The sequence below is a fragment of the Rhinatrema bivittatum genome, chromosome 4 (assembly GCF_901001135.1).
Source record: "Rhinatrema bivittatum chromosome 4, aRhiBiv1.1, whole genome shotgun sequence".
Lineage (NCBI taxonomy): Eukaryota > Metazoa > Chordata > Amphibia > Gymnophiona > Rhinatrematidae > Rhinatrema > Rhinatrema bivittatum.
In genome coordinates, this window is record NC_042618.1 from 65,284,724 (window position 1) to 65,297,478 (window position 12,755).

The window sequence follows — 12,755 nt, forward strand, 5'->3', positions numbered from 1 at the left end:
TGGCTGGGGTTCCCCAGCGGTCTATTATCAACTGGAAGGCTGGTGGTTGACAGCCTCCATTCCCCTGGGTCTAGGCTTTCTCTGCTGAGGTAATCCGCAGTGATGCTATGTTTTCCCATGATGTGGGCGGCCGAGATCCCTTGCAGGTTTGCTTCCACCCACATCATTAGGTGGTCTATTTCCATGGACACCTGTTGGCTTCTGGTTCCTCCCTGGCGGTTGATGTAGGCCACTGTTGTGGCATTGTCCGACATGACTCTGACAGCTTCTCCTCAGAGTCTGTGACTGAATCGTAGGCAGGCTAGTCTGACTGCCCGGGCTTCCAGTTGATTGATGTTCCATCCGAACTCTTCTTTGTCCCATTGCCCCTGGGCCTTCAGTTCCTGACAGTGGGCTCTCCATCCTCGTAAGCTTGCATCCATGGTGAGCAAGACCCAGGTCGATGGGGATAGTCTTACTCCCTTGCTCAGATGGTCTTCTTGTAGCCACCATAAGAGCTGGGTCCGTACCTCTGCCAGCAACTGGAGGCGGACAGTGTATTCCTGGGACATCAGGTTTCATCGTGACAGTAGGGAACGTTGTAGTGGTCACATGTGGGCCCTTGCCCATGGTACAACTTCTAGGGTTGATGTCATGAGTCCAAGGACTTGGAGGTAGTCCCATACCGTGGGGCGAACGCCGTTCAACAGTTTTCTCAGCTGGTCCATCAATTTCCTTCTCCTTGTAACGGGAAGGACAACCGTGTCCTGTTGGGTGTCGAACCGAACACCTTGGTATTCTAGAGATTGGGAGGGCTGCAGGCAGCTCTTGGTTGTATTGATGACCCACCCAAGGTTTTTCAGTAGGTTCTTGACTCTGGAGGTCGCCTGATGCCTTTCTTCTGGAGATTTTGCTCTGATCAGCCAATCGTCCAGGTATGGGTGTACGAGGATTCCTTCTTTCCTCAGTGTCGCTGCCACTACCACCATGATTTTGGTGAACGTTTTGAGGGGCAGTGGCTAGTCCGAAGGGTTGCGCTCGGAACTGGTAGTGGTATTCCATGATCGCGAAGCGAAGAAAGCGCTGGTGGTCTTGATGAACCGGGATGTGCAGATAGGCTTCTGACAGATCCAGGGAGGTCAGAAATTCTGCCCTTATGACCGAACGTAGGGTTTCCATGCGGAAGTGTGGTACCCTCAGGTAGCGGTTGACAGACTTGAGGTCCAGGATGGGCTGGAATGTTCCCTCTTTCTTGGGGACGATAAAATAGATGCTTGGGCACCGGGTGTTATAGCCTCTAGGGAGAGCAATTCTGTCAGTGTGGTTTCCACTGCCGTCTTCTTGGAGGGGGAGAGGCAAGGGGATTTGACAAATTTGTCTGGAGGGATGCTGTGGAAGTCCAGGTAGTATCCCTCTCAAATGATGGTTAGGACCCTAGCTACACGCTAGAAAATAATTTTAGGCAAATGCTTAAAGCTACCCCATATAGTTTCAATTAAATCAGGAAAGTTCATGTGACCAAGACACTATTATATTGTTCTTTTTTTTATATTCTTCTCTTATTTTGCTAACAGCTGTAAACACTGGGAATTTAAAAAAAATATATTATGTATATAGTGAAAACCTTGGGGGAGGAAACATAATGCTCGTCTTCCTTTGCCTAAACTGACAGACAGGTGTCGAGAAGGGAAAATCACTGATGTGCCATTTAACTAATGAAATCCCCAGTTTATAAGTACAATACACCTTTGATCTAAGTTACAGTTTATATTTCTCTTTATAATACTGCTTTCTGCACAATGTTATTGCTTTACAGATGTTCAGTGTGATTACGAAGGTGATCTCCCTAGTGGCATTGGGAGTCAATATTCTAAATGGGTCTTTTGTACGTAGTAATAGCTGATACATTAATCATTTTAAATGATTATAACATTATAAAAGCTCTTCTATATCTCATGAAAGAAATGCTTACTGTTTATTTACTTTGAGAAAATGCTGAAGATTAAATGTGAGTGTGCCATCAGGAAAAATTCCTTGTATAGGATTCCATCTGTTCCCTGGAAAATAGATGCCTGGAAAATGCTTTGCCATTTTTGGCAAATACCACTCATAAGTCATCATCTGCAAAGTAAGCAAGATTAAAATAAAGTCTGCCACAGATGACAAAAGGCACTTAATCCTTTAAAACAAGCCTGGGTTGACATTTTTTATATCAAAATAATGATTTAACAGTGCATGACATATATACAAATACAATTTTAAACATCTATATACAACATACTGTATATATATATAGTTATATAAATAGGATGTGATCACAGATAATTCACAGAATTAAGCCTATTACCTTCATATCCCATCAGTAAAGTAGAAGAATGATGAATTTACTACTTATCTAATAATTTCCTTTCCTTGAATACAGTCAGACCAGTCCAGACAAGTGGTTTATGCACGCCAACCAGCAGATGGAGTTAGAGAACAGGAAGCTCACAGATGTCACTCCTTATATACCTCTGTGCTAATACCAGCTGGCCAGTATTCCTGTATCAAGCCAACTAAGGACAACATTAATAGAACCGTAACAGTGGTTATTATAATTACATTTATCATTATCATTATTTTTTAAACTAGTGCACTTCTAGAAAAAAAACTAAGGAAGAAGCCACAAATGTATTATGTTTGTAAGGTTTTGGGTGGACCCTTGGACACTGTGGCAGCTGACCACGCCCACGGGGGAAGTCCCGTGAGGGACCACAGGTCAGGCTCAGCTTTGGGGACACACAACACAGAGTTATATCCTTTATTAGACAGAGTTGAGAAGCCACCAGAGGTGGCAGTAGTGAGTAGAGATGAAGCCCGGCTGGGCTAGGTTTCCTCAGGATACTGGAACAGTGATTCCCTCTATGGCTGTGCTGTAGTGGAGAAAACTGAGATAGTGAGTACAGTGGAGCATACACAGAGGTCTGGTATAGAGCCTCATTGGTAAAGTTACTCACACAGCGGTTTCTCCCGGAAGGTAACACAGAAGCTGGAATAGAGGCAGGCCCTCGAGGAGCGAGTACCTGGTTCCAGGGATCAGCTCTGAGGAAATAAAGTTGGTAACTCACTGATGATGTAGGCAGCCGTTTCTTCCAAGCAGAAGAGAAGTTCAGTCAGGGAACATGGGCCCTCGAGGAGCGAGTACCGGTTCCTGATAACGACCTGAAAGAAATGAGAGAGGCCCCCGAGGAGTGGGCCAAAAGTCCAAAAGTTGGAAAGGCAGAGTAGCTAGGTACGGAGAGCGAATCCCAGCCGTAAGGAGATCCCTTGCTAACTCGATTATCTAGCAAAAAGTGTAGGCTTTTGTATCCGGGATGCATGACGTCATCACAGGGGGACGCCCCTGACGTTCGCGCCAAAGAGAGAATAAGAAGCAGGGCCACGTGGCGTGCGCGCCCTATGGTACCTGGACAATATGGCAGGATGCAGCGCTCAAGTAGGACCGGGGACGCTGGAGAGGATGGCAGGCAGACGCCGCGGCAGCCAGATGTCCATCAACCGCGGGAGGAGTCGCAAAAAAGGTAAGATGGGCGGAGTGGAGACATCGGGCAGCGACAGTCGTAACAAAATGTCTAATAGTAGCATAAGAAACCACTTATCTGTGGCAAAGCATAGGAAGTCATAATGCTTTCCCACCCTGCTTATTCACCTGAGAAAAACATTTGCTGCAATGCTTAGAGTGAATGAAGACACTGAAGACAGCAGTAGCATAGGGAAGGTCCTGGACTGGTCTGACTATATTCAAGGAAAGGAAATTATCAGGTAAGTAGTAATTTCACCTTCCTCTTCATCCAGTCATACCAGTCCAGACAAGTAGGATATATCCAAGCTACACCCTAATAAGATGGAATGTTAACCAAGGCCTTCACAAAACTGCCGAGGTGACAGATGCTACCTGTGCAACCCTGAAAGTCAGACAGCAACATCAAGTGAGGGCTGTAATATAGACTAAGATTCTGCGCTACAGATCTCCAAGAAGAGACCCACAAAGAAACCTGAGCCCTTGTGGAATGACCCCAATCTAGTTCAGCAATGGAGTACCAAAATCCACATGAACCTCTTTAAACCAGTGCACTACAGTAACTTTAGTGGGTGTCCCACTTCTCTGCATTCCATTATAAAGAACAAAAATTAGATCAGATCTTATGAAAAAAGCTGGAGATCCTGAGATTTTGTAAGGATGTTCCCTTACATCCAAGAATTGAAGAAAAGTGCATCCTTCCAAAACTGTTGACCTGCTAAACGAAGAGCAGGAACATGACTGGTTAAAACGGATTCTTAAACTGCTTCTGGTAGAAAAGAAGGAACTATGCAAAGTTGTACCCAATCCTTGAAAACCATAAGAAAGTGTGTATTAATAGGAAGAGCATCTTCAGAGTAAGCAGTTTAGCAGAATTAGCCTTAAAAGGAGCAAACTGTCATCTTGTCAAAAAAGACAAAATTAATTTCTGGTCCACAGAACCAGAATCCGAAGTGGAAGTCTAATATTCTAATCTTTCAAAACCCGAGGGACATCCAGATGAGAAGATAGTAATTTATTCTGCATACTCTATAACAATAGAGGGCCACCTCCTCACCAGGATTATCTTCAGAACCAATTCCTTAGAAAAGCTTCTTGCAAATATTCAGAATCTTACTAAACATGTTCTTTAAAGGGCCAAACCGTAAGACAAATCAATCTGGTTACTAGCAAAACATCGGACCCTAGCACAGGAAAACCTTGTGAGGCATAAGACTGCCACACAGCTCCTTGGAAAGCCACTCTGTTAGAGGACTGAAAATTGGTTTTGGAAAGAAAATAATCTGCCCCAAACCCAGCAACAATTGGACCGCTTGCTAAAAGCAGAAAGCTCTCCTGAAAGGACTTTGCTCAAATTAGTCAATTGTCCAAAGAAAGCAACAGCAAAAAAACATTTTTGTGCTGTATTGCAGCAAATACCACTGAAAATGGTGACCCAACACCGCAAATTTGGGCCCACCTCTGAAAGAACAAAGTAAAATGGCCACCTATCTATGTGACCTAAGTTAGGACTCCCAAGCACTCATTATGTAGCTTCAGAGGAGCCAGAGCTTGCCTTACTGTCCTTATCGCCTTTCACAGAAGGAAAGGAAAATGACTCTGTGGCAGAACCTTATTTCAATCCTCTGGGAGACAAGGGACAGAGTTGCCCCAAGCCTTTGCCAACCACTCCAGCTCTTCATCCTCAAAAGCTGACCCTGAGAGGGCTACCTAGCCAAGTCAGTCATAGAGACTGCTGATCAGAGGCACCTCCAGAGAAACCAATGAACTATTATCATGGACAATACATCTCTGGCCGAGGAGCACACCAAAGTGTATCCAATCCCAGCTATACACACAGTCCCTGGGCTCTAATGGTGGGAAATACTGACCCAAGTCTTCCTGGGCATTCTATGTCAGACATATTTCAGATCTGCTACAATAGAGCCACACGCTGTGATTGGAAAATCATGCGCTCAACCCTAAGGCCTGCCTTTTTTTTTTTTTTGCACTATAGTAAGTGCCACTAAGATGTCTACTTTAGGAAAACAAAATTCCTCATTCTGTGAATCCAAGCAGGTCCTTCACAAATGGACCCCATACAGTTATGTCACCATTAAGACCTTAGTTCAGCTAGAGAGAGAGCAAGTTAGTGTGTGGGGAGGTACAATTCAAATTCAGCCCCTCCTTTTGAGGAGTCTGGAATGACCATCCTCTTGGACGGTCTATTTAGCATCTCTCTACAGAGAGATCGGAAGTGGGGGGGGGGGGGGGGGTTTGCTTGAGTTGTTTTTTCAGGCCCAGTCACAAAATCCTGGTAAACCCTGTTTGTTGGTCCTGACCAGGGTCAGAAGGTGTTTCTAGCCACTTACTGGCTGGTTAAGATTTTCCCTCTGGCTCTATTTTTTGGGTTTTAGGATTTTAAGTGGTAGGCATCTTAATGGACACCTAGGCTGTTCTTGGACTCAGGGCATGGGGAACCCCATGTCTGGGACACCCAGGGATAGGGAAGGCCTGCCCCTGAAGTGGTGCTATCCCATTGTGAGGAAGAACTCCGGTGTTAAATTCAGCTGGGGATAAAAGACTGAGTTCAAGAGCCAGCAGGAGGTTTTTGCTGCCCTTCCTTCCTGTTTGAAGCAAAGAGAGCTGCTTCCTTCAAGGGGATTTGGTTTACAGCCAGGTTCAACTAAGGGAAAGAGAATTCATCTATCACCTGAGGAGCTGCACGCCAGAAATTTTCTGTTCACTCGGCCTAACCAGGTCTTCGCTTCTAGCACAGGAAGCTTGTCCACAATCTGCTGGGAGATAGAGAATACTGACAGGCTGGTGTTAGCACAGATATATGAATGACATCGGTGAGCCTGTTTGCTCTCTATCTGCATCTGCTGGTTGGCATGAGTCTGACTGGAGGAAATATTTTTCTTCAATTAATTGCCTAGCATACAAGGCAGGCAATCTGTTTTATGAATTCTCTAGCTATAAGGTAGTTTACATTGTAAAATGCAATATTTGATAAATAAACAAAAATTAATGTCTCCTCAGCAGTCTGAAATAAAACTAGCTGTGGAAAACAGACGGCACACAATGTTACATTCAAATATTTTATAGGCTGACATATTCTTACTTTCAGGCAAAAGCAATGTCCTCTCATATTTTATTAATTTCTTTGCTCCTCTACTTGTCAACAAACTGAATTATATTGTCCTGCAATGCACATTTTGCTGAATGGTAATTATTTTAGTAAAAGTATATAGCTATTAGAGATGTGCATTCGTTTTTGCCGAATTGAAAAATTTCAACAAAATTGTCCAATTCGGCATGTTTCGGGGAGCCCGAAAAACGATCAGAATTTTCCGTTTTTTCGCAAAAAAAAGTAACAAAAGGTAACAAAATCTGTTTTTGTTAGTGCGCGCTAACCCAAAAAACGATTTTTTACGAAAAAAAAACCCCCGAATCACAAAAAAATGACATTTCCCGCAGCGGCCGAAAAACAAAGAACGACACGAACACAAAAAATGATTCACATCTCTAATAGCTATTACTTCAACAACTGCAATACAGTTGTAACACAAGGCACCCATATCATGCCTAGCACAAAACAGTAATAATTTGCCAGATTTCAACTCAAGGGACTTTGGCCATTACAACCCTTGTATCATATTTTATTCCTTGAATTATATTAGCATTAGATTTCCTGTATATGTTGTATACCTACCTCCTGATCTACTAAGGTGATATCAGATCTTATGCCTTCACAATAATGAAGATAACGAAGTGAGTTTCCAGGTAAATCTCCTCTAAGCAATATTATTGCATCTGCAGTCATGGAGGACAGAAGGTTCCTTCCAAAATTATTCACCACATAGTTTTTGCTTTGGTCACAAATACTACATAAAAAGAGCAACATGTCTTAAAAGTGAATCATATGTATCAATCTAAGCTACTGTAAAAGATTTATACTAGAAAATGGAACAGAATTTCACTAAGTGAGAAAATCTAATTTTACTCCTTACACAATATGAGGGTAATTTTCAAAGACTTCTGCAGGTAAAGCAGTATTAAATGCACAGAAATGGCCTTTTACAAAACTGCCCACCTGATATGTGGGTAAATTTACACGCTTGTGTCATGTTTGTGCATAAGTTTACCTGGGCTGAGCAGAAGAGGGGCTGGGGAGGGAGTGCACCTATGCCTACACTTTTACATTTTCAAAAGAATGTGTGTAAAATTTCCTAAAACATTCCGCATACAAGTTAGCAAGTATAATTGTCTGTAGGTAGATTCAGATGAATAATTTTCAAAAGGGAATATACATGCATACTATCCCTTTGAAATCTGGCATAACTTATGCTCCTATTTGCTGTCTAATTTACGCAAGCTGTTACAAAATTATCCCTATTTGTACATACAAATCCAAAAAGTAGAGTTCACAATAGAAACAGAAAGACTAAATTATTCAGTAAATACAAATGTTAATCACATTTTAAATATATTGTAATCAGAAGCTAGATTCCAAGCTCCTGACTAATGTGCTTTTAAAAAGTTGGACTGAGATTTTTAGCAGCTACACAACTTGATCCTTTAGTTTTTACTGTCCACGCCACTTCTTGGAGTTTTATTCCTATTCAGGTTTTGACAGATTGGAAACATCTGTTTTTATTTCATGACTTTTATACATTTAAAAAAAAATGCATTTGTACGTAATAAGATAGATTTTTAGATGTAATCACAATAATACATATCCAAGATGAATCCAATACTAAGATTTAATGATTAAAACATAAAAGAAACAGACCATTATTGGTAGAAAATAATTTAATAATTATTTAACAATGAAAGGCAATGTGTATAAAGCACCAATCATACAAATTACCTGTAATTAAAATGAATGTGGCAGGTAACAAAACTGATAGCAAAAATCCACTCTATGTACTGAATCACCCAATTGTCTTCCAGCACTCTTTTAAACAGAGAGACAAGCGATACTAGTCCTAGACCTGTTAGGACAGAAACCACTGCATTGCTTTGCATCCAAAACCTTTCTACCTGAGAAAAGGTAAGAAATAATATATAAAGAACTTTTACAAAATAGTAAGGAAAAATTCAGCATTGTGATTCATCAAGTAAAAATCACGTGACCACATATTAACATCTGTACAGTTAAGACATCCTAAATCAGCCTTAACAATGCTTAATGACATTCACATGTGCTATGGTTTAATTAATATTTCAAATGAGGCAATTAAACATACATTATAAAGCACATTAAACCAGAAAACAGTTTGAATTGGTCCTTAATGTAACCTTTTCCGATGTAATTGGTTAACTTCAAGAACCTTTGTAGGTTGTTGTATCTTTCACTGGACCAACAAAAAGATGTTGCTGAATATGAACATCTGAGACTCTACTGGTTCCTTCTTCTAATGTGGCTGCAAGACTGAAGAAAGGAACCATTTATAGTAACAGAATGTTATGGGGAAGGAATTTTCACAGTGGAGGTCTATCAATCTAATATCCACTCGCTACTTCTTGTATACGTCTACTAGTAGTGACTGGCACGAAGATTCGATGGTACAGCATTCAAATACCCTTCCTAATTCTTGCTGAGCAACCCCAGGTCTCACTCAGTATCTATGTGCTTCCGCAGTTGGAAGGTGAATCCCATGGACAATGATGATCTGTCATCCAATAGTGGACTCACTGTAATCAGACTCTCAGGTGTGACTAGCCTAGCTGCTCCATGCTCAAAGGTTTGCTGGCAGGCACAACTAAGTTGAAGAGCAATAGGGAAAGTGGCCTAGCTAGGGTAAGAGGAGACTTGAAGACAAACCTGACAGCTGAGAGAGAAAGATTAGTCTCCCTTGGTTGCACTGGTACAAAAAATTCAATAACTTCTGAAGGAGACTGAGCTCAACACAGAAGAGATGAGCACATACTCCTGCTATTGATCTGGGGAACAGGAAGAAAGAGAGAAAATGAAGGTTATGTTGGGGAGAAGGAGGTAGCTCAAAGCGTAATGGAGAAACCACCCTGTCACACCTGTTACTTTAGGACCCACCAGCCACCAATGACCCACTGTCTGAATTCCTGGAACTACAAATGCTTCCATCCTTCAGTCTTGCAGCCATAATTGAAGAAAGGGCTTGTGGGATCTCCAAAGCTCATATACTGGAACAGCTATTTTATGGGGCCAATAAAAGATAATACAACCTATAAGAATTTCAGTTTTTCCCAGGGCTAAGACAGCAACTAGAATAATTACTGTATTTTCCAGTGTATAAGTTGCATCCCTCTATAAATAGCCATTATCATGAAAAAGTTGGTAGATAAGTTGCACCTTTGTACAAGAAGCACCTGTTTGTACAGAGCGTATCGGTTCACTGAGGGCATGCAGGATGCATTGGCTGTGAGTCTGTTTGCCAGCAGTGCGTAGGGTGGAGAAGCAGGAGTAGTGAGAGTGTGCAGAGTGTATTGGCAGCATGACCATGTTGAGACTGTATCGGGACATTGAAGGTGTGCAGGATGCATCAGCTGTGAATCTGTTTGCCAGTGTTGTGGAGGGCAGAGCAGCAGGCACAGGGAGAGCATGCAGAGTGTATCAGCGGCATGAGAGCATGGAGACTGTATTGGCACACTATGGACTTGCAGAGTATATCACCACACTGAGGACGTGCAGGATGCATCGGCTGCGAGTCTGTTTGCTAGTGTTGTGGAGGACGAATGCACAGAGAGAGAGAATATGAATGTGTCAGTAGATAAGTTGCACCGATGTATAAGTCGCAATCATTGAAATTGTTGAGAAAACACCCCACAACTTATACACCACAAAATACGGTCACATAATCAACACAGAATATAAATACTTTTTTGGCTCAAGACTCTTGGTCCTTTGAAGCAGAAGATACATTGGAATCACCATGTCACATCACAGACTCATAAAAATCCTGGAGACAGTAATAGTTCCAGTACTCCCGGGGAAAATGGTTGACCCTGAACATCTTCGAGAAAAGGTGTTCCCGATAGGCCCATGACTCTCGCCTAGCTGGACGTCCGGGTATGGCCTAAATTCTGGAACTGTTTCTATGCCACTATTGGTGGCTGCAAGTAAGACTAGATGTTAGTTGCCAAAGCAAAAAACAACAAAGGGACAACCTTATGCCATGGAAAGATTTTATTATTTTATTCTTTCAAAATGCCCGACTCTGGCCGAGTTTCGCCAAGTGAGGCTGCATCAGGGGCTAAAGATTAACATTTAAAAATAAAGAATTATTTTTTTTAAAAAAACATTGAAATTGCAAATCAATATGTACATTCTTAAAAATCACATATATATGAAGAAATTTTACCTCAAGTTGCTTCTGATGGTTATGAAACTACATAAACGTTCTTTCATGTAGTAACAATGGGGCAAACAAAAACCTAAATATACAATAGGATGACAAAAGATTGTGGTATAACTCAATCATATAAACAGACAATTTCAATATTTTAACAAACCAAAAAGATAATAATGTAATACATAAACTTTATCTACCTTGAAAATATACTTCCAAAAACAATTAGAATTATATAAAAACATAATCTTTATACATACATTAGACCACAAAAAACAGAAACAGGAAAAAGAACAAAATTCTTAATTTAAAATTTTTTTATACAACTCACACTGCTTGCATATTTAAGGTAATTATTAATTACAAATTTTCTTTGGGTAGATTCTAGTTTTGTGTCTCTATTTTTGTTGATTGGTTTAATAAATACGATAGTTTTAAATTGTATAAAAACATTTTAAATTAAGAATTTTGTTCTTTTTCCTGGTCTAATGTATGTATAAAGATTATGTTTTTATATAATTCTAATTGTTTTTGGAAGTATATTTTCAAGGTAGATAAAGTTTATGTATTACATTATTATCTTTTTGGTTTGTTAAAATATTGAAATTGTCTGTTTATATGATTGAGTTATACCACAATCTTTTGTCATCCTATTGTATATTTAGGTTTTTGTTTGCCCCATTGTTACTACATGAAAGAATGTTTATGTAGTTTCATAACCATCAGAAGCAACTTGAGGTAAAATTTCTTCATATATATGTGATGTTTAAGAATGTGCATATTGATTTGCAATTTCAATTTTTTTTTTTTTTTTTAATAATTCTTTATTTTTAAATGTTAATCTTTAGCCCCTGATGCAGCCTCACTTGGCGAAACTCGGCCGGAGTTGGGCATTTTGAAAGAATAAAATAATAAAATCTTTCCACGGCATAAGGTTGTCCCTTTGTTGTTTTTTGCCTTGGCTACATGGGACCGCCTTCCGATTTGCTTTATTAGATGTTAGTTGCTACGTGGAATCCTGTCCTAATTGTGAGGTCATCAAACCTCCCATGCTCATCCATTGGGACTGTTACAACCATTGCCAGTCCTCAAAAGACCATGGCCCCACCTAGCCATGGACTTTGTCACAGACCTTCCCCTTTCTGACGGTTGCACTGTCATATGGGTATTAGTGGACCGGTTCTCAAAAAATGGGCCACTTTACACCTCTCTCTAGACTTCCCTCTGCCCCAGAATTGGCTCATTTCTTCTTTCAGCATATCCTCCGACTCCAAGGATTAACTGAGCACATACTCTCTGACTGCGGAGTACAGTTTACTACAAAATTCTGGAAGAACCTTTGTTGGAAATGTCAGATTTCACTGGATTTCTCATCAGCCTACCACCTGCAAATCAACGGGCAAAGCGGACCAATCAAATTCTCAAGACTTTTCTACAAGCCAATGTAAACAAGAACAAGACGACTGGACTTCTTTACTCCTCTGGCAGAATTCTGTCATAACAATCATGCTGGAGAATCCTCAGGTTCAATGCCATTCAAGATTGTATATGCAGATACCCACGAGTACCCTGCCAATACCTCTAGTGATACCCTGTCCCACAGCCAATGCCATGGGCCAGAATCTAAAATAACTGTGACAAAAGACATGTCAGCTCCTCACCCTGGCCACAGGAAACTATAAACAAGCTGATAAGAGATGCTGACCAGCTCCCCACATTAATCTGGGTGATATGGTATTGCTGAGCACCCGTAATCTCCATTTGCGGACAACTTCTAAGAAATTTGCACCACATTTTAGTGGTCCATTCCCTAATATTTGCCAACTGAACCCAGTCTGTTACCAGCTAAAGCTACCTCCATCATTCAAGGTCCATAACACATTCCATTGTCCTTACTTTTGTCA

General features: G+C 41.0%; 1 protein-coding gene across 2 annotated transcripts in view; it reads right to left on the bottom strand.

Annotated features, from left to right (window-relative positions):
• Window positions 1–12,755, bottom strand: part of TMEM260 (transmembrane protein 260) — a 246,464-nt gene that overhangs the window by 37,071 nt on the left and 196,638 nt on the right. For both annotated transcript variants that reach the window (XM_029598248.1, XM_029598249.1), the window contains exons 10-12: window positions 8,391–8,563; window positions 7,233–7,404; window positions 1,952–2,100 (exon numbers count right to left, since the gene is read on the bottom strand). In XM_029598248.1, the coding sequence (XP_029454108.1) occupies window positions 1,952–2,100; window positions 7,233–7,404; window positions 8,391–8,563 (494 nt within the window). The remainder of the gene's footprint in view (window positions 1–1,951; window positions 2,101–7,232; window positions 7,405–8,390; window positions 8,564–12,755) is intronic.